This window comes from Ovis canadensis, chromosome 1 (assembly GCF_042477335.2).
Source record: "Ovis canadensis isolate MfBH-ARS-UI-01 breed Bighorn chromosome 1, ARS-UI_OviCan_v2, whole genome shotgun sequence".
Taxonomy (NCBI): Eukaryota; Metazoa; Chordata; class Mammalia; order Artiodactyla; family Bovidae; genus Ovis; species Ovis canadensis.
This window is the reverse complement of record NC_091245.1, coordinates 86,345,639-86,368,228: the sequence shown is the minus strand read 5'-3', so window position 1 is coordinate 86,368,228 and position 22,590 is coordinate 86,345,639. Positions and strand designations below refer to the sequence as shown.

The following is a 22,590-nucleotide window of genomic DNA, read 5'->3' as shown; positions in this document are numbered from 1 at the left end:
CATTACTGCTGAGCCACAAGGGAAGCCCTTACCAGTTCCTATCCCCATTTATTTGAAGAATGATCTTAGGACTTTAACTTTCCAGACTTCTAGGTTCAACAGGCTCCCGTAGCTTTTCAGAAGGCCCTAAGGCAGGAAAACAGAGAGATGAGAGGCTTTTTCTTTAGATGGGATTCTGCCACTGTTGCTATTGTTCAGTCACTCAGTCGTGTCCAACTCTTTGCAACCTCATGGTCTGCAGCATGCCAGGCTTCCCTGTTCTTCACCATCTCACAGAGTTTGTCCAAACTCATGTCCATTGAGTTGGTGATGCCATCCAACCAACTTGTCCTCTGTTGTCTCCTCCTCTTTCCCAGCATCAGGGTCTTTTCTAATGAGTAAGCTCTTTGCCTCAGGTAGCCAATGTTAGGAGCTTCAGCTTTAGCATTAGTCCTTCCAGTGAATATTCAGGACTGATTTCCTTTAGGATTGACTGGTTTGATCTCTTTGCAGTCCAAGGGACTCTCAAGAGTCTTCTCCAACACCACAGTTCTAAAGCATCAGTTCTTCAATGCTCAGCCTTCTTTATGGTCCAGCTCTCACATCCATACATGACTCCTGGAAAAACCATATCTTTGACTAGATGGACCTTTGTTGCAAAGTAATGTCTCTGCTTTTTAATACATTGTCATAGCTTTTCTTCCAAGGAGCTAGTGTCTTTTAATTTCATGGCTGCAGTCGCCATCCACGTGATTTTGGAGCCTCCCCAAAACAAGTTTCCATTGTTTGCCCATCTATTTGCCATGAAGTGATGGAACTGGATGCCATGATCTTAGTTTTTTGAATGTTGAGTTTTAAGCCAGCTTTTTCACTCTCCTCTTTCACCTTCATCAAGAGGCTTTTTAGTTCGTCTTCACTTTCTGCCATTAGGGTGGTGTCATCTGCATATCTGAGGTTATTGATATTTCTCCCAGCAATCTTGATTCCAGCTTGTGCTTCATCCAGCCCAGCATTCTGCATGGTGTATTCTGAACAGAAGTTAAATAAGCTGGATGATAATATATAGCCTTGACATATTCCTTTCCCAATTTTGAACCAGTCTGTTGCTACATGTTTTATTCTGTTGCTTCTTGACCTCAGATTTCTCAGAAAACAGTAAGGTGGTCTGCTATTCCCATCTCTTTAATAATTTTTCACAACATGTTGTGAGCTACACAGAGGCTTTAGCATAGTCAGTGAAGCAGAAATAGATGTTTTTGTTTTTGAATTCTCTAGCTTTTTCTGTGATCCACCGGATGTTGGTAATTTGATCTCTGGCTCCTCTGCCTTTTCTAAATCCAGCTCATACATCTAGAAGTTCTTGGTTCATGTACTGTTGAAGCCTAGCTTGAAGGATTTTGAGCATTACCTTGCTAGCATGTGAAATGAATGCAATTGTGCAGTAGTTTGAACATTGTTTGGCATTGCCCTTCTTTGGGATTGGAATGAAAACTGACCTTTTCCAGTTCTGTGGCCATCGTTGAGTTTTCCAAATGCAGCACTTTCACAGCATCATCTTTTAGGATTTGAAATAGCTCACATGGAATTCCATCACCTCCTCTAGTTTTGTTTGTAGTGATGCTTCCTAAGGCCAACTTGACTTCGCACCCAGTATGTCTGGCTCCAGATGAGTGATCACACCGTCGTGGTTATCTGGGTCATTAAGATCTTTTTTGTATAGTTCTTCTGTGTATTCTTGCCGCCTCTTCTTAGTATCTTCTGCTTCTGTTAGATCCATACTATTCCTGTCCTTTATTGCACCCATCTTTGCATAAATGTTTCCTTTATATCTCTAATTTTCTTGAAGAGATCTCTAGTCTTCCCCATTCTGTTGTTTTCCTCTATTTCTTTGCATTGTTCACTTAAGAAGGCTTTCTTTTCTTTACTTGCTATTCTTTGGAACTCTGCATTCAGATGGGTATATCTTTCCTTTTCTCCTTTGCCCTTGTCTTCTCTTCTTTTCTCAGATATTTGTAAAGCCTCCTCAGACAATCATTCACCTGTGAGTCTATACAGAATTGTCCAGATATGATGGAGGCTTCTGGAAATGTCTGTCATGTCCAGCTATCTGCCTGCTTATGTTTGAGGGCCTCAGAGTTGCATTAGAGATCAATAAAAATACAGAATTTTATAGGCTATGATCATGGGCTTTCTAGCAATATAGTTCTTTCAAAACTTCGTATACTTCTTGTCTGTCTGTTTCCAGTTGGTACCATGCAAAGTAACAGACCCCAAAATATTTTTCCTGATATTTTATTTTCCAGTTCCTATGCTCAGTCATTCCTTCTCTTTGTCATTTTTTATAGTATGCTATGTTGATGTTAACTGAAATAATAGCCTGACAGATGACAACACCCTTGATGTGATTTTTGTAGATAAGTTCTTTAGGACAATCTCATTACCAGCTTCTGTGCTGGTAACTTTCCCTACTTGGATGTTCCACATTTCTTGACTATTAAGTCAGGCAGTGACAACTCCCTTTGCAGAGCTCTATTTCCTTCCAACTGTGCTTACAAACTAGCTTTTGAGAAGGCCTTAAGGCAGATAGGCAGAGAGAATGCCTGTCTCACAGATCTTGCTAAAAGCATCAAGGAACAGGCAGTACTGTCCAGCATTCTGAGGTTTTACAGTTAGTTTCCCTGTAACTTCAGGCTCAAAAAGCACATAGTCTTCCTTCTAAGTTATCACAGGAGGTAATTTTATCAAGCATTTCCACAGAGCATTAAAAAGATCATCACCTTCTTAGACTGTAACATCTGTATCTTAATAATAAAGCCATTGCCACATATTTTAGGTTTTAGTTATGGCATCACCATTCATCTAGTAACCAATTTTTGTACTCTTTAGGGGTCTTTCTAAGATGTTTTAACAAAGGGAGTTCAAAATACAATAGCTTAAGTAAGATAGAAGCATGTGGTCTGGGGCTAGCTGTACAACTCTGCCATCTTCAATATATGTGTTCCAAGGCTTCACCCGTTTTTGCCTTTCCCAGGTGTAGGTAAAAGGAGTTTAGGATAGTTTAGTTTAAGGAGATGTCTCAGAATTTCCATATTTAACTTCCCCTCACATCTCATTAGCCAAAATTAATCATTTAAACATACAATCTATTGCAAGGAAGAAGAGGAAAATGTAGTTTGTAGCTGAGTCAGCTGTGTTACACTAAATGGAAGAAAAAGATAAAGGGTATTGGGAACAAATAAGGCTAGGAATAGATAGTACTAGGGTTCCCAGGTGGTGCTAGTGGTAAAGAACCCACCTGCCGATGAAGGAGACGTAAAAGATGCAGGTTCAATCCCTGGGTCAGGAAGATACCCTCTAGGAGGAAACAACAACCCACTCCAGTATTCTTGCCTGGAGAATCCCATAGACAGAGAAGCCTGGCAGGCTAGAGTCCATAGGGTCACAGAGTCAGACACGACTGAAGTGACTTAGCACACACGAATGGGAACAGATAGCAGTCTCTAACATGTTAAGTGAACCATCACACTTTCTGATGGAGAGTTACTGATTTGAGGACCAGAGAGTTAGTTCCTAGAGAGTGGCTGAATCATGTTGATGAAAGATCATCAGAAGAGGCAAATGGAAAAACATATTGCCTAGGAAGTAACAAGATAATCTGCTTGCTGAGGTTATCTTGGATCCTAAATGACTTTCCAGTTTCAATTTCATGAAACTTAGTTTAGTCCCTGTGAAGCCTGACCTTTACACTGATATTTCTGTTTTCCTCATTTCCACATGTAATTCAATAATCTCTCTGTTATTAAGGTAACAACAGGAAACTGTTGTTCTTTATAACAAAAAACCTCTCACATGAAGTTACTATTCCTGATTATCTACTATCCAAAAATATGAAGTATGTTCCATGTGTAAGGGGTGGGGCTACAAAGAGGTAAGAGAATACAGTTCCTTTGTGTTATTTGCATGCCTTTTATGAAATACTGAATTCATGAATAGCTAACTTATTCTGCAGAATAAAAGAGGAAAAGGAGGCCAAAATAGAGGGGTCTTACTTATTATCTCAGACAATTAATTGCATAAAATTAAAATCAGATGTTCTACTAGATATTCCACCAGATATTCTAATGTTGGGTGTCTGAAATACTTTTTCAAATAATTGTTACTAATATTAATGTTATAAACAAAGAAACAATGTATATTCCATTTCAGTAATTTTATACATTTTAATATTTTTATTTATATAGTATAAGAAATGGCTTAGTTCTGATGGTGCTAAAATAGGAATTATTGAAAGACTTATATCTGGTTCATTGGCTGGTGCAACTGCACAGACCTGTATTTACCCTATGGAGGTATGTACTATTATAAAATTTTAACTAAAGATATGTTTTTAATGAAAACTTTAATTAAAAAAATAAGTGAATCACAGATCAGTATTTTATGCAATAAATAGCATTATAGCTATAAGATGTGTCTCACATGAAGTGTCAGTTGCCCTTAGTAACTGTCAGTTGCCCAGTCTTTTTTGGTTTAGGATAAAATTAGTATTGTACTGTGAAAGTGAAAATGGAGTCGCTCAGTCATGCCTGACTCCTTGTCAATCCCATGGACTGTAGACTACTAGGCTTCTCTGTCCATGGGATTTTCCAGGGAAGAGTACTGGAGTGGGTTGCCATTTCCTTCTCCAGGGGATCTTCCTGACCCAGGGATTGAACCCAGGTCATCTGCATTGCAGGCAGACGCTTTACCCTCTGAGCCACCAGGGAACTAAGAAGATAAATAATTTGATTTCTCCAATTAATTGATAGAATCACTTATTCATTAATAAAATCAAATTTGTATTGAACAACCACAAACTTTAAAGTACTTCTCTGGATCCAGAGTTGAATCAGACAGGCATTTTGGTCATGGAGCTTATTATAGTCCGGAAGGGGAGATAGAATATGTACATCAGTAATGATGAAAAGTGAAAGTGGAAGTTGCTTAGTCATGTCCAACTCTTTGCAACCCCAAGAACTATACAGTCCATGGAATTCTCCAGGACAGAATACTGGAGTGGGTCCAAATATAAATATAAATTCTAGAAGGGAGATCAATACCAAGTATTACAAAAATTCAGAAGGGAGATATTATCCCAGTTAATGAATTTCGTGAAGGACATGAGTTGAATGTGTGAGTTTGACTTAGAATTTCGATGTTTGGAGATGATGAGGAAGTGCATTTTAAGTGTAAATAACAACTTGAGCAAAGGAATAGGGGTTAAGAGCAGATATTCAGGTGTAGATAGGATAATACTATAAATAATGGGCTGGGACCAGATCAGAATGGCTTATCAATGCAACTTAAGAAATTTAGTTTTAATTTCTTAAAAAATAAGAGCCGTTAAAGACTTTTGAGCTTGAAGTATAATCCTGGTAAAGTTTTTTAGAGGAGCAGAGACTAGAGAAATGAGATGACTAGATACGAGATGTTGCTATCATTCAGAGAAGTGACAATAAGGACTTGACATATGATACTGACTAGGAGAAATTGACTCACATTAGAACAGTCATAAGAACCGATCACTTGAGAAACGGAAAACAGAAGAAAGGGAAAGGAAGATGGCAAAGTTCTGTCTGGGTTCTGTGCCTAAATGTTTAGGAGAGTTATGTCTGAGTTAGGTCTCTAACAGAGGTACAGAACGGAGGAAGTGAGCCAGACTCTGAAAGATGATGAGTTCAGGTTTGCCTGTATTTGAGTTATTGGTGGGCAACTGAGTTATGATTTTCTACAGGCAGTTGCAAATATAATACTAAGATTTGAGAGATTTCAAGTCTTGATGTGTCATCTGTGAAGAAGTGTTAGTAAAGCCTTCAAATTGGTTAGAAATAAGTCATAATTTTATTTTTAACTTTTGAGAAAATCTTAGTTTAGAGAATGAAAGGAGCAAAAAACATGCCAGGGAAGCAGACAGAAAAAATTTACTTGGGTAAGAAGAGAGTGCACTGCCCTGGAGAAGGCAAAGAGTTTTAAGAATGGGATTATCCAAAGTGTTGGGTCCTACAGAGAAGTTCGTACAGAGGGCTTCCAACTGACTACTCAGAGGAAGCTCCATCAAGATACACAGTTGCCCAATCAAGACAAAGTTTGTGTTTTTCTTGTCTTGGATATTTTAGAGGGCCATTTCTCCAAGTATATCTGTGTGTGCATGTTAAGTCACTTCAGTTGTGTCTGACTCTTTGCAACCCTATGGGCCAGAGCTGGCCAGGCTCCTCTGTCCATGGGATTCTCCAGACAAGAGTACTGGAGTGGGTTGCCATTTCCTTCTTTAAGAAGTGTATCTGGAACTCCCTTAAATTAGATTAATAGCAATTAAAAGGACAATAAGTGAAGTTCCATCAGAAGAATTACTATAAACATAGGAAGATGGATCAAAGACAGCCTACAAGAGGCTATATTGTCTTCATAACCCATGTTATGTTATTACTTTATGAGCACAAAATGAACCCAAGTTATATTAAATTAGTTTATAGACCCTGTTTTTAACCATAGTTCCCAGAGTATGTATTTATTTATTTTTTTAATTATTTATTTATTTATTTTTAATTTTAAAATCTTTAATTCTTACATGCATTCCCAAACATGACCCCCCCTCCCACCTCCCTCCCCACAACATCTCTCTGGGTCATCTCCATGCACCAGCCCCAAGCATGCTGCACCCTACGTCAGACATGGACTGGCGATTCAATTCTTACATGATAGTATACATGTTAGAATTCCCATTCTCCCAAATCATCCCACACTCTCCCTCTCCCTCTGAGTCCAAAAGTCCGTTATACACATCTGTGTCTTTTTTCCTGTCTTGCATACAGGGTCGTCATTGCCATCTTCCTAAATTCCATATATATGTGTTAGTATACTGTATTGGTGTTTTTCTTTCTGGCTTACTTCACTCTGTATAATTGGCTCCAGTTTCATCCATCTCATCAGAACTGATTCAAACGAATTCTTTTTAATGGCTGAGTAATACTCCATTGTGTATATGTACCACAGCTTTCTTATCCATTCATCTGCTGATGGACATCTAGGTTGTTTCCATGTCCTGGCTATTATAAACAGTGCTGTGATGAACATTGGGGTACATGTGTCTCTTTCAATTCTGGTTTCCTCGGTGTGTATGCCCAGCAGTGGGATTGCTGGGTCATAAGGTAGTTCTATTTGCAATTTTTTAAGGAATCTCCACACTGTTCTCCATAGTGGCTGTACTAGTTTGCATTCCCACCAACAGTGTAGGAGGGTTCCCTTTTCTCCACACCCTCTCCAGCATATATTGCTTGCAGATTTTTGGATTGCAGCCATTCTGACTGGTGTGAAGTGGTACCTCATTGTGGTTTTGATTTGCATTTCTCTAATAATGAGTGATGTTGAGCATCTTTTCATGTGTTTGTTAGCCATCCGTATGTCTTCTTTGGAGAAATGTCTATTTAGTTCTTTGGCCCATTTTTTGATTGGGTCGTTTATTTTTCTGGAGTTGAGCTGCATAAGTTGCTTGTATATTTTTGAGATTAGTTGTTTGTCAGTTGCTTCATTTCCTATTATTTTCTCCCATTCAGAAGGCTGTCTTTTCACCTTGCTTATATTTTCCTTTGTTGTGCAGAAGCTTTTAATTTTAATTAGATCCCATTTGTTTATTTTTGCTTTTATTTCCAGAATTCTGGGAGGTGGATCATAGAGGATCCTGCTGTGATTTATGTCTGAGAGTGTTTTGCCTATATTCTCCTCTAGGAGTTTTATAGTTTCTGATCTTACATTTAGATCTTTAATCCATTTTGAGTTTATTTTTGTGTACGGTGTTAGAAAGTGATCTAGTTTCATTCTTTTACAAGTGGTTGACCAGTTTTCCCAGCACCACTTGTTAAAGAGATTGTCTTTACTCCATTGTATATTCTTGCCTCCTTTGTCAAAGATAAGGTGTCCATATGTGTGTGGATTTATCTCTGGGCTTTCTATTTTGTTCCATTGATCTATATGTCTGTCTTTGTGCCAGTACCATACTGTCTTGATGACTGTGGCTTTGTAGTAGAGCCTGAAGTCAGGCAAGTTGATTCCTCCCATTCCATTCTTCTTTCTCAAGATTGCTTTGGCTATTCGAGGTTTTTTGTATTTCCATACAAATCTTGAAATTATTTGTTCTAGTTCTGTGAAAAATGTGGCTGGTAGCTTGACAGGGATTGCATTGAATTTGTAAATTGCTTTGGGTAGTATACTCATTTTCACTATATTGATTCTTCCGATCCATGAACATGGTATATTTCTCCATCTATTAGTGTCCTCTTTGATTTCTTTCATCAGTGTTTTATAGTTTTCTATATATAGGTCTTTAGTTTCTTTAGGTAGATATATTCCTAAGTATTTTATTCTTTTCATTGCAATGGTGAATGGAATTGTTTCCTTAATTTCTTTTTCTACTTTCTCATTATTCATGTATAGGAATGCAAGGGATTTCTGTGTGTTGATTTTATATCCTGCAACTTTACTATATTCATTGATTAGCTCTAGTAATTTTCTGGTGGAGTCTTTAGGGTTTTCCATGTAGAGGATCATGTCATCTGCAAACAGTGATAGTTTTACTTCTTCTTTTCCAATTTGGATTCCTTTTATTTCTTTTTCTGTTCTGATTGCTGTGGCCAAAACTTCCAGAACTATGTTGAATAGTAGCGGTGAAAGTGGACACCCTTGTCTTGTTCCTGACTTTAGGGGAAATGCTTTCAATTTTTCACCATTGAGGATAATGTTTGCTGTGGGTTTGTCATATATAGCTTTTATTATGTTGAGGTATGTTCCTTCTATTCCTGCTTTCTGGAGAGTTTTTATCATAAATGGATGTTGAATTTTGTCAAAGGCCTTCTCTGCATCTATTGAGATAATCATATGGTTTTTATTTTTCAATTTGTTAATGTGGTGAATTACATTGATTGATTTGCGGATATTGAAGAATCCTTGCATCCCTGGGATAAAGCCCACTTGGTCATGGTGTATGATCTTTTTAATGTGTTGTTGGATTCTGATTGCTAGAATTTTGTTGAGGATTTTTGCATCTATATTCATCAGTGATATTGGCCTGTAGTTTTCTTTTTTTGTGACATCTTTGTCAGGTTTTGGTATTAGGGTTATGGTGGCCTCATAGAATGAGTTTGGAAGTTTACCTTCCTCTGAAATTTTCTGGAAGAGTTTGAGGAGGATAGGTGTTAGCTCTTCTTGAAATTTTTGGTAGAATTCAGCTGTGAAGCCGTCTGGACCTGGGCTTTTGTTTGCTGGAAGATTTCTGATTACCGTTTCAATTTCCGTGCTTGTGATGGGTCTGTTAAGATTTTCTATTTCTTCCTGGTTCAGTTTTGGAAAATTGTACTTTTCTAAGAATTTGTCCATTTCTTCCACGTTGTCCATTTTATTGGCATACAACTGCTGATAGTAGTCTCTTATGATCCTTTGTAATTCTGTGTTGTCTGTTGTGATCTCTCCATTTTCATTTCTAATTTTATTGATTTGATTTTTCTCTCTTTGCTTCTTGATGAGTCTGGCTAATGGTTTGTCAATTTTATTTATCCTTTCAAAGAACCAGCTTTTGGCTTTGTTGATTTTTGCTATGGTCTCTTTTGTTTCTTTTGCATTTATTTCTGCCCTAATTTTTAAGATTTCTTTCCTTCTACTAACTCTGGGGTTCTCCAACTCTTCCTTTTCTAGTTGCTTTAGTTGTAGAGTTAGGTTGTTTATTTGACTTTTTTCTTGTTTCTTGAGGTATGCCTGAATTGCTATGAACTTTCCTCTTAGCACTGCTTTTATAGTGTCCCACAGGTTTTGGGTTGTTGTGTTTTCATTTTCATTAGTTTCTATGCATATTTTGATTTCTTTTTTGATTTCTTCTGTGATTTGTTGGTTATTCAGAAGTGTGTTGTTCAACCTCCATATGTTGGAATTTTTAATAGTTTTTCTCCTGTAATTGAGATCTAATCTTAATGCATTACGGTCAGAAAAGATGCTTGGAATGATTTTGATTTTTTTGAATTTATCAAGTTTAGATTTATGGCCCAGGATGTGATCTATCCTGGAGAAGGCTCCTTGAGCACTTGAAAAAAAGGTGAAATTCATTGTTTTGGGGTGAAATGTCCTGTAGATATCAATTAGGTCTAACTGATCTAATGTATCGTTTAAAGTTTGCATTTCTTTGTTAATTTTCTGTTTAGTTGATCTGTCCATAGGTGTGAGTGGGGTATTAAAGTCTCCCACTATTCAGAGTATGTATTTATAGCATATTATAGAATGTTTTTTCCATACTTGTTCACTTTACCATGACCATATACTTTTGTAAAATTTGAATTTTGACTATAGCTGCTTTATTTTGGGCTTCCCTGGTAGCTCAGACAATAAAGAATCTGCGTGCAATGTGGGAGACCAGGTTCGATCCCTGGGTCGGAAAGATCCCCTGGAGAAGGGAATGACTACCACCTTCAGTATTCTTGTCTAGAAAATGTTATTGCTTTATCTTAAATAATAATGTTATCTCAGTTGGTTTGATTTAGAATATGTTTCCTTATAGCACATGAAAGGTGTTTGAGTGGGCATATCAATTAAAGCCACAAATGCTTAATTATATTTTCCTGTTTAAATAATTTTAAAAAACCTCTGTACTGTAACAGTTGTTTATAATTAAGGGTTAGCAAAAAGTTAAAATTATATTTGAGATTGCTTTCCTTTTTTATTTCTATGATAATTAGCAAACATCATGACCTAATACAGTTTAATCGATTGCTAGGTAAGTTGAGTGAATCTGATCAATATATTTATATTGTATTCTTTCACATTTAGGTTATAAAGACCAGGCTGGCTGTAGGTAAAACTGGACAGTACTCAGGGATTATTGATTGTGGCAAGCAGCTTCTGAAGCAAGAAGGTGCTAGAGCCTTTTTCAAAGGTTATATTCCTAACTTGCTAGGAATTATACCTTATGCAGGCATAGATCTTTGTGTTTATGAGGTGAGCTTATTCTTATAAAATGATGTTTTGTGTTAGATTTGAAAATTTGATTCAATACTAGTTTTTATTCTAAAAATCTGGCTATAATTCCGACCAAGAAGTGAACTGAATTGTTTTATGTGGCTTTTCTTTTTATATGTTAGTTGTCTGCTAGTCTAGTAATAAATTTTTGTTTTGTACTTTTTTGTTTGAATTAGTTTTTGGTAATAATAAAGGAAGACCTTTCTGCGAAGCCACCGTCACCTTGATAGCAAAATCAAACATACTACAAAAAAAGAAAATTGCAAGCCAGAGTCTTTGATGAATATAGATACAAAAATGCTCAACACATTTTTGTTACAAATCCAAACACATTTTGTTGCAAACCCAGCAACACAGAAAAAAGATCACACACCACAAGCAAGTTGGATCCATCCCTGGGTCAGACAGATGGTTCAGCATACACAAATCAATCAGTGTGATGCAGCGCATCAACAAAAGAAAAGATGAAAACCACATGATCATCTCAATAAATGCAGAAAAAGCATTTGATAAAATTCAACATCCATTCATGATAGCATCTCTCACCAAAAGGGTATAGAGGGAATATTTATGACAAACCCACAGCAATATAATACTCAACAGTGAAAGCTATTATAAAAGCCTTCTTTCTAAATTCTGAAACAAAACAAGGATTGCCCACTCTCACCATTTCTATTCAACATATTATTAGAAATCCTAGTCACAATAATCAAACAACAAAAAACACCCAAAGATATGGAGATTGGAAGGGAAAAGGTAAAATTGTCATTATATGCAAATGACGGGATACTCTATATAGAAAACCCTAAAGACTCCACACAAAAACTACTAGAAATGATTAATTCAGTAAGGTAGCTGGTACAAGATTAACACTCAGAAATCACTGAATTTCTTTACACTAACAATGAAATATTAAAAAAAGAAAGTTAAAAAAAATTCCTGTTTAAAATTGGGGTCAAAAAACCCTAGAAATAAACCTAACCAAGGAGGTGAAAGACCTGTACACTGAGAAATATAAATTATTGATAAAGGAAGCTGAAGATGATTTAAAAACTGGAAAGATATCTTGGATTGGAAAAATCAATATTGTTAAATTGGTCATAGTATACAATGCTATCTACAGATTTAATGCAATCCGTATCAAATTACACGTGACATTTTTCACAGAACTAGAACAAATAATACTAAAATTTATATGGAACAGAAAAGGCTCATAATTGCATAAGCAATACTGAAGAAAAAGAATAAAGTGGAGGCATAACCCTCCTAGACTTCAGACAATACTACAAAATTTACAGTAACCAAAAAGTGTGTCATTGGCACAAAAACGTATATATCTAGATCAGTTGAACAGTAGAGAGCCCAGAAATAAACACACACACCTGTGATCAGTTAATCTTTGACAAAGGAGAAAGGAATATACAATGGAGAAAATACAGCCTCTTCAGCAAGTCTTGTTGGCAAAGCTGGACAGCCTCATGTAACACTTCCTCACAGCATACACAAAAATAAACCAAAGTGGCCTAAAGAGTTAGATATAATACAAGAACCCATAAAACTCGTAGAAGAGGACATAGCAAAACATTCTTGGACATAAATCATACCAATATTTTGCTTTAAACTTTTTTTATTTTATATTGTAGGTTTGTTGATTTATAATGTGTTGGTTTCTGGTGTACATCAAAGTGATTCAATTATACATTTACCCATATCCCTTCTTTTTCAATTCTTTTCCCAGTAGAATTTCCTGTGCTATACATTAGGTCCTTGTTGATCTTTTATCTAGTACTGTGAATATTTTATCTATGGTTCTTTAGTAGTTAGTTGTGATTTTGATGTTTTCCTAAGAGAAGGTGAGCTCAAGTCCTTCTATTCCACCATCTTATTTCCCTTCCTGTACCAATGTTTTCTTAAATGAGTCTCCTAAGACAGAAGAAATTAAAGCAAAAATAAGCAAATGGGAAATGCTTTTGCACAGAAAAGGAAACTGTAAACAAAATGAAAGTACATCCTACCGAATGAGAGAAAATATTTGCAAACAATGCAACTGACAAAGGCGTAATTTCTAAAAGGTAAAAATACCTCAATATCAAAAAAGAAAAGAAAAACAACAACAAAAAACTCAAACAAAAAATGGACACAAGTCCTAAAGAGACACTTTTCCAAAGAAGAGGAACTAAAGATTTTCTTGATGAAAGTGAAAGGGAGAGTGAAAAAGCTGGCTTAAAACTCAACAATCAAAAAACTAAGATCAAGGCGTCCGGTCCCATCACTTCATGGCATCTGGTCCCATCTCTTAATGCCAAATAGATGGGGAAACAATGGAAATAGTGAAAAACTTTATTTTCTTTCTACCATTAGGGTGGTGTAATCTGCATATCTGAGGTTATTGATATTTCTCCTGGCAGTCTTGATCCAGCTTATGCTTCATCCAGCCCAGAATTTCACATGAGGTACCCTGCATAAAAGTTAAATAAGCAGGGTGACAATATACAGCCTTGACATACTCCTTTCTCAGTTTGGAACCAGTCCTTTGTTCCATGTCCAGTTCTAACTGTTGCTTCTTGACCTGCATATGGATTTCTCAGGAGGCAGGTAAGATGGTCTGGTATTTCCATCTCTTTAAGAATTTTCCACAGTTTGTTGTGTTCCACACAGTCAAAGGCTTTAGTGTAGTCAATGAAGCAGAAGTAGATGTTTTTCTGGAATCTCTTGCTTTTTCTGTCAACTTATGTTGGTAATTTGATCACTTATATGTGGAATCTAAAAAATAGTATAAATGATTTAATTTACAAAACAGAAACAGACTCAGAGACACATAAAATAAACATATGGTTTATTTGATTACCAAAGGGGAAGTGGCTGCAAATTAGGAGCATAGAATTAGCAAATACACATTGCTGTATATAAAATAGATAAACAAGAATTTACTGTATGGCACAGGGAACTATATTCAGTATATCTTATCTAGTGGAAAAGAATCTGAAAATTTATATATAAACAAAACTCGGATGTACACCTGAAACTAACACAATATTATAACTCAACTATAGTTTAATTTTAAAAAGAAAGAACAATAAAACCCCCAAACTGAGCTGATTATACTCCAGAGCTATTTGTGGCGATTACTCAAATTCTAAATATTCTACTCTAAACTTATCACTTCATTTTTCTTACCTGGGAATTTACTCTTTATGATTGTCTCACAGTTTTCTATTGCACCAGTTACTTTAAACTTGAAACACCTCTATGAAGAAGAATTAAGCTGACATCTGACATTTACTGTGAATTATAAGTAACACTGATTGCTGAGGAAGACTTTCTTATCTCTCCTTGCTGTTCTTTGGAACTCTGCATTCAGATGCTTATATCTTTCCTTTTCTCCTTTGCTTTTCACTTCTCTTCCTTTCACAGCTATTTGTAAGGCCTCCTCAGACAGCCATTTTGCTTTTTGCATTTCTTTTCCATGCGGATGGTCTTGATCCCTGTCTCCTGTACAATGTCACGAACCTCCGTCCATAGTTCATCAGGCACTCTATCATCAGATCTAGTCCCTTAAATTTATTTCTCACTTCCACTGTATAATCATAAGGGATTTGATTTAGATCATACCTGAATGGTCTAGTGGTTTTCCCCACTTTTTTCAATTTAACTTTGAATTTGGCAATAAAAAGTTCATGATCTGAACCACAGTCAACTCCCGGTCTTGTTTTTGCTGACTGTATAGAGCTTCTCCATCTTTGGCTGCAAAGAATATAATCAATCTGATTTTGGTGTTGACCATCTGGTGATGTCCATGTATAGAGTCTTCTATTGTGTTGTTGAAGAGGGTGTTTGCTATGACGAGTGTGTTCTCTTGGCAAAACTCTATTAGCCTTTGCCCTGCTTCTTTCTGTACTCCAAGGCCAAATTTGCTTGTTACTCCAGGTGTTTCTTGACTTCCTACTTTTGCATTCCAGTCCCCTATAATGAAAAGGACATCTTTTTTGGGTGTTAGTTCTAAAAGGTCTTGTAGGTCTTCATAGAACCATTCAACTTCAGCTTCTTCAACGTTACTAGTTGGGGCATAGGCTTGGACTACCATGATATTGAATGGTTTGCCTTGGAAACGAACAGAGATCATTCTGTCATTTTTCAAATTGCATCCAAGTACTGCTTTTCAGACTCTTTTGTTGACTATGATGGCTACTCCATTTCTTCTGAGGGATTCCTGTCCACAGTAGTAGATATAATGGTGATCTGAGTTAAATTCACCCATTCCAGTCCTTTTTAATTCTCTGATTCCTAGAATGTTGACATTCACTCTTGCCATCTCCTGTTTGACCACTTTCAATTTGCCTTGATTCATGGACCTAACATTCCAGGTTCCTATGCAGTATTGCTCTTTACAGTATTGCTTCTATCACTAATCCCATCCACAACTGGGTATTGTTTTTGCTTTGGCTCCATCCCTTCATTCATTTCTGGAGTTATTTCTCCACTGATCTCCAGTAGCATATTGGGCATCTACTGACCTGGGGAGTTCCTCTTTCAGTATCCTGTCATTTTTCCTTTTCATACTGTTCATGGGGGTTCTCAAGGCAGAATACTGAAGTGGTTTTCCATTCCCTTCTCCAGTGGACCACATCCTGTCAGACCTCTCCACCATGACCCTCCCGTCTTAGGTTGCCCCCACACAGCATGGCTTAGCTTCATTGAATTAGACAAGGCTCTGGTCCATGTAATCAGATTGACTAGTTTTCTGTGATTATGGTTTCAGTGTGTCTGCTCTTTGATGCCCTCTTGCAACACCTATCGTCTTACTTGGGTTTCTCTTACCTTGGACGTGGAGTATCTCTTCACTGCTGCTCCAGCAAAGCACAGCCACTGCTCCTTACCTTGGACGAGGGGTATCTCCTCACAGCTGCTCCTCCTGACCTTGAACGTGGAGTAGCTCCTCTTGGCCCTCCTGCGCCCATGCAGCAGAATGGGAACAACACAATGGGAAAGACTAGAGATCTCTTCAAGAAAATTAGAGATACCAAGGGAACATTTCATGCAAAGATGGGCTCGATAAAGGACAGAAATGGTATGGACCTAACAGAAGCAGAAAATATTAAGAAAAAGTGGCAAGAATACACAGAAGAACTGTACAAAAAAGAGCTTCATGACCCAGATAATCATGATTATGTGATCACTCACCTAGAGCCAGACATCCTGGAATGTGAAGTCAAGGGGGCCTTAGAAAGCATCACTATGAACAAAGCTAGTGGAGGTGATGGCATTGCAGTTGAGCTATTTCAAATCCTGAAAGATGATGCTGTGAAAGTGCTGCCCTCAATATGCCAGCAAATTTGGAAAACTCAGCAGTGGCCACAGGACTGGAAAAGGTCAGTTTTCATTCCAATCCCAAAGAAAGGCAATGCCAAAGAATGCTCAAACTACTGCACAATTGAACTCATCTCACATGCTAGTAAAGTAATGCTCAAAATTCTCCAAGCCAGGCTTCAGCAATATGTGAACCGTGAACTTCCAGATGTTCAAGCTGGTTTTAGAAAAGGCAGAGGAACCAGAGATCAAATTGCCAACATCTGCTGGATCATTGAAAAAGCAAGAGAGTTTCAGAAAAACATCTCTTTCTGCTTTATTGACTATGCCAAAGCCTTTGACTGTGGATCACAATAAACTGTGGAAAATTCTTCAAGAGAAGGGAATACCAGACCACCTAACCTGCCTCTTGAGAAACCTGTATGCAGGTCATGAAGCAATAGTTAGAACTGGACATGGAACAACAGACTGGTTCCAAATAGGAAAAGGAGTCTGTCAAGGCTATATATTGTCACCCTGCTTATTTAACGTATATGCAGAGTACATCATGAGAAACGCTGGGCTGGATGAAGCACAAGCTGGAATCAAGATTGCCAGGAGAAATCTCAATCACCTCAGATATGCAAATGACACCACCCTTACGGCAGAAAATGAAGAGGAACTAAAGAGCCTCTTGATGACAGTGAAAGAGGAGAGTGAAAAAGTTGGCTTAAAACTCAACATTCAGAAAATGAAGATCATGGCATCTGGTCCTTTCACTTCATGACAAATAGATGGGGAAACAGTGGAAACAGTGTCAGACTTTATTTTTGGGGGCTCCAAAATCACTGCAGATGGTGACTGCAGCCATGAAATTAAAAGACGCTTACTCCTTGAAAGAAAAGTTATGACCAACCTAGATAGCATATTGATAAGCAGAGATATTACCTTGCCAACAAAGGTCCATCTAGTCAAGGCTATGGTTTTTCCAGTGGTCATGTATGGATGTGAGAGTTGGACTGTGAAGAAAGCTGAGCACCGAAGAATTGATGCTTTTGAACTGTGGTGTTGGAGAAGACTCTTGAGAGTCCCTTGAACTGCAAGGAGATCCAACTAGTCCGTTCTAAAGTAGATCAGTCCTGGGTGTTCATTGGAAGGACTGATGTTGAAGCTGAAACTCCAGTACTTTGGCCACCTCATGTGAAGAGTTGACTCATTGGAAAAGACCCTGATGCTGGGAGGGATTTGGGGCAGGAGGAGAAGGGGATGACAGAGGATGAGATGGCTGGATGGCATCACTGACTCTATTGACATGGTTTTGGGTGAACTCTGGAAGTTGGTGATGGACAGGGAAGCCTGGTGTGCTGCGGTTCATGAGGTCACAAATATTTGGACACAACTGAGCAACTGAACTGAACTGATAAGTAACATAAAAGCTAGAGAATAGTTAAGAGGTCATAGTTAAGAGGGGCGGGTCTGAAAAAATAATTAAGGACCTCAGTGCTGATAAAATAGTTGTTTTCAACTCTATATACATATTAGAATCATTTGTCTGTGGATATTTAAGAAATAAGATTCTTGGGCTATATCCTAGGATATTCTGATTTCATTGTTCTTGGAAGAAGTCTGGAATTCAGGATTTTTAGCTCCCTAGAAAAGTCTGATGTAATATCAGTTAAAGCTAAGAAAACTGAAATAATATTGTACAGTTGTGAAAATGAGAATTGAGGAGAGTAGTAATTGGGGGGGAGTGGGGCGAGAGGCAAGAGCGATAGTGTAAACAGCCTTCCAGTGAAGTGTAGGTTGCTCTCCTTACTTCAGCCAGTCATTTCATTTTATGACTATTCATCTGCTTCAGGTAGATCACTTTAACAATATATACCATGTAAATAACAATATATAGAATATATCTAAGAATATATACCAACCAACAATGTCCTTGGTTATAAGGACATTGAGAGTATGTGACTAGATTAACTTAAAATTCTTTCTCAATACAAGAAAAATATCTCTCTAGGTACAAGCCTAGTGGTTATTTCTGATAAGTGGTACCACCATTATGTGAAAGATGGCCAATACATACATTTATTTTCTTTTCTATGATTGTATTAAATTGTTTGTCCCTGCTTACATTGGGTTCCCTCCATTCTTTTATTTTTACAGTTAAATTTCTTTTTGCTGTTGCAACAGAGTGCCATTACACATTTCTCTCTTTATTATTGCATAACTGTAATAAATGCACACTGAGTAAGGACATTTTGAAATTTAGTTTTTCAAAAGTGTCAAATTATATATTCGATAGTAATTGTCCCAGTATATAATGGTGGAGTTGTATCCTTTAATTAATGAATAGTTCTTAAACACTTAGTGATATTTTCAACCAGTTATTTGTATATAACTTTTCTGGCCATTTTTACTCACAGAAAAGCAAATCTAGAAAGATGAATCATTCTTAAAATTTGAGAAAAATGGGTTTGTTAATTTAGAGTGCATTATTCAGTCTTCTCTGCAGTGTCCTGTTAATCCCTCTGAGAATCTCCAGATTTTGCTTGGGTCTTTGAATATCCTCACAGACCAAAACAATCAAGCCAAACAAAATAAAGCATGAACAGAGAGTAAACAGGGAACTCGCACTGAGATGGTATGAATCATTAATTTGAAAACATCTGTGCACCCGATGCCCAATAGGACACCAGAGATGCCTCCTCTATACAAGGAAGAGTAGGAACAATTTTTTGTGAAGATTTTGGAAAGAACAGTTACTAAAATCAAGTTACCAAGCTTGACTTATCATTTTTCAGCTTTCTGACCTGATAATTCATTAGTCTCTGAATTACTTTCTTTATTTATAAAATTTATAAAATTAACAAATTTCTGTAGGGATTAAATGAGATGATGTTGATGAAAATGCTCTTTATAATTCTTGAATCAAGAAGCTACTCAAAAATGTTTATTGAAACTGAGTGAGCAATGAACTTTGTTCTACTTAGACTTGCTGTGCTGTGCTTAGACTTGCACAGTAGTTAAAGGATATTTACTACTCTTTTTTTCTGCCAGCATTTGAAGAATCGTTGGCTAGAACAACACGCAAGAGGCTCTCTAGACCCTGGAATAGTGATTTTGCTGGGATGTAGTACACTGTCTCATGCTTGTGGTCAGATGGCCAGCTTCCCTCTGAACCTTATTAGAACTCGTATGCAGGCTCAAGGTGAGTTTTATATAAATGAAATAATCATAAGTTTTAAAAGTTATTTAAAATAATTTTAATGAAACAGTAGTAAGAACTAACTTAAGACCGTTAAAAATAAATTGTTTTAAATGAGTAGAAATTAATGATTTCAAAAATAAAAATGGTAGAATTAATAAATAAGTCAAAAGCTAATTCTCTGATATTTAAAGCATGAATCTTGGATTTGTTGTTTTATTGCAGAGTCTTGTGAATTTTAGATTTTATTTCTTCTCCAATGTTTTATTTGGAACTCTTCACATTTCCTTCAATTACTGATGATTTCCACAGAGTTTCAAATTAGGCAGTTCCATGCAGAACAATAGAAAAGATTTTTCTTTCTTCAAATTGAGTCAACATTTGCTCAATATGCACATATTTCCCCCTAGTTCTGCTCTTATCATAGTTTGCATCGGGAACTTAATACGCTTGTGGAACTGAATGCAGTGATTTTGTATTCTAGTACATTTAGCAAGAGATATTAAGTAGAGGGTATCTCTTTTGTTTCTCTCAAGTGAAATATTAGGAATTTAGACTATAAGAAAATACATGTGTCACTTTTTGATAAGAAAAAGAAACCCCACATAATCCTATTGTCATCCTGAGTTAACTATTCAAGGGGTCATGTGGTAAGTTACCTTCTTTTAAATGCTTTTTCTCCTCTTTTTAGTGAGTTTTTGTTTATTTATTTATATTGCAGTTCAGGTGAAGATCTGTCTATCCCTCTATCAAACTATGTATGTCATACACAATTCCAGATGCTCCTTTGGGGTCCTTTGTGAAAGAATTTCAAGTGCTGTCCAAGAGGGCTTTCTGCAGTGATGTAGTTTTTTATTTGTACTATCCAGTATGGTAGCCATTAATGACACAAGGTTATCACTTGAAATGTTGTTAGTGCAATTGAAATGTTGTTAGTGCAATTGACAAACTGATTTTCTGGTTTTGCTTAGTTTTAATTAATTTAAATGTGTAGTTTCATGTGTCTAGAGACTACAGTTTGGACTGCACAGGAAATTCTACAGGTAGGGAGAGAGGCATACTCTGAAGTAATTTCAGCCTCTATAAATTCTCATTTTAACCACTGAACTATCTTTAGATTAAGTGTTATATTACATTGATTTTTTCCTTTGTAGCACTGGAAGAAAAAGGAACAACTTCTATGATTCAGCTCATTCAAGATATATATAACAAAGAAGGAAAAAGGGGATTTTTCAGGGGTGTCACGCCAAACATCATAAAGGTGCTTCCCTCAGTATGCATTAGTTGTGTGACTTTTGAAAAAGTGAAAGGCCATGTGGGATTCACTGAGAAGTAGAATATCAAATTGTTTCCTTTGTTATAATTACCTAATTGTAAGGTAATACTTCGTTTGTAAGGAGAAATTGACTTTTTTTCCTGAAAGGAAAGAGATATCAAGTAATTGTTAAAATATTTTCTCTTTATCTGTTATAAAATCTATATATTAAATAATTATTCTGTTAAAGTTCTTTGATTTAAAATCCTTCACATCCACAGATTCAATTTACACTTCCCACTACTCTCAGAATCCTAACTTGAAACTTGTTTTTATTGGGTTGGAAGATACCATAGTAACAGTGTATAAAACATTTGGTCAGTAGTAGCAGTTTGTGTTAGCTCTTTTGTATTTAAGCAATTTTTGAAAAAGCAGAGCTTGAAAATGTTTTATACACCAAAAGAAAAATCAGTGCATTTAAAATTGATGTTTGTGAAAGATCAGTCTAGTTCCCTTCTTTTAAGCAAAATAAAATGTGGGTTTCACAATTCCTTCTATCAGATTATAGATGGAATAGTGATGACATGATAACACATTGCTTATTTCTCTGGGTACTTTCATTTGCAAATGTAAACATTGTTGGTTCATTTTTATTCTTGATACTTTCAGCTGTTTAAAGGAAGTCAGCACTGAAAACAAATTAGCATTGGAGGAATTTTCTTTTATCTTCTGCTTGAAAAATATTTGAGTTTTTAAAATTAAATCCATTATTTATAAAAGCAATTCTTATTTCAACTTATTTCAACTTGAGTCAGTTGAAATTCCAAATCTGTCTCCTGGGTTTTATGAAAAAAAGAATCATATTCTATGCTGGAATTAAATGAAGGTGTGATGAGACAGTGGTAATGGGCCAGTTGGCCACAGTGGACTCAGCTGAAGAACTGCCAGGCTAAACAGACTACAGTCCAGGCCTGGAGACTTAGCCTTGCTGATATGAGAATTTGACTTTATTCATTTCCTCAAGGTGATCAATTTCTTGGTAATAAATTAACCAAAATTACTCACAAGTCTAAGGTTTATACCATAATGCAAAGTTATTAATCTATAGTGGCACTTAATAGTCTCCATTAACCAGAATACTTTCATCCTTTCTCCAGAGCACATCTTTTTCTGATAGAGGAGGCCAAGGTAGCTTTCTAAGCTTCATTGCTTAGGGGCACAACTTAAAATCACTGCCTTTGTGTAGTCATATCGCCTCTTGCTGGGTTCTTAAACCCAGTCTAGTTAAGGACCCCTGGGCTTGCAAACATTCTTTAAAGGATTCCATCACCAGGAAACAAAGTAATCACGTTCCAAGATGCTGCAATCTTGGAAGGTTTAGTGTGTGGAAGATTTTTACTCTCTCCCATTTTCACTGAAATGTATTTAAGGGATTTTATTTCCTTTTACTTTTCCTCCAGTTTCTAGGAGAAGTAGAACAATTAAAAACTTAGCATCTACCTCATTTCAGTGGAACCAGGAACTCCAAGTAAGACAAAATATATTCAGTTGAATTTTTAGACAGTTTTTCCTTGTATTTGACATTTAAAATAAAGGATAAATAAGCATGTTTGTATACACACATAGAATTATACAAATGTGACAACAATAGGTGCAGAGAAGTTGTTTTGGCAGCTTTGGCACCACATGCAGTGTTACCATCAGTGACATTATTTTCCCAAATGATAAATGTTTACTTGGTAACATTCTGAACAAAAGAAATGTGATTTTTCCCTTGCTTTACATGATACCTACTTTCTTGAACTGTTTAATGAAAATTAAAACAGTGTAAAAA

At 36.5% G+C, this 22,590-nt stretch overlaps 1 protein-coding gene across 2 annotated transcripts in view; it reads left to right on the top strand.

Annotated features, from left to right (window-relative positions):
• The window catches only part of LOC138445354 (mitochondrial adenyl nucleotide antiporter SLC25A24-like), an 86,312-nt gene extending 65,475 nt beyond the window's left edge, over positions 1 to 20,837 (top strand). For both annotated transcript variants that reach the window (XM_069599284.1, XM_069599294.1), the window contains 4 exons: positions 4,221 to 4,328; positions 10,822 to 10,989; positions 19,354 to 19,504; positions 20,656 to 20,837. In XM_069599284.1, the coding sequence (XP_069455385.1) occupies positions 4,221 to 4,328; positions 10,822 to 10,989; positions 19,354 to 19,504; positions 20,656 to 20,837 (609 nt within the window). The remainder of the gene's footprint in view (positions 1 to 4,220; positions 4,329 to 10,821; positions 10,990 to 19,353; positions 19,505 to 20,655) is intronic.
• The last annotated feature ends 1,753 nt before the right edge of the window (positions 20,838 to 22,590 follow it).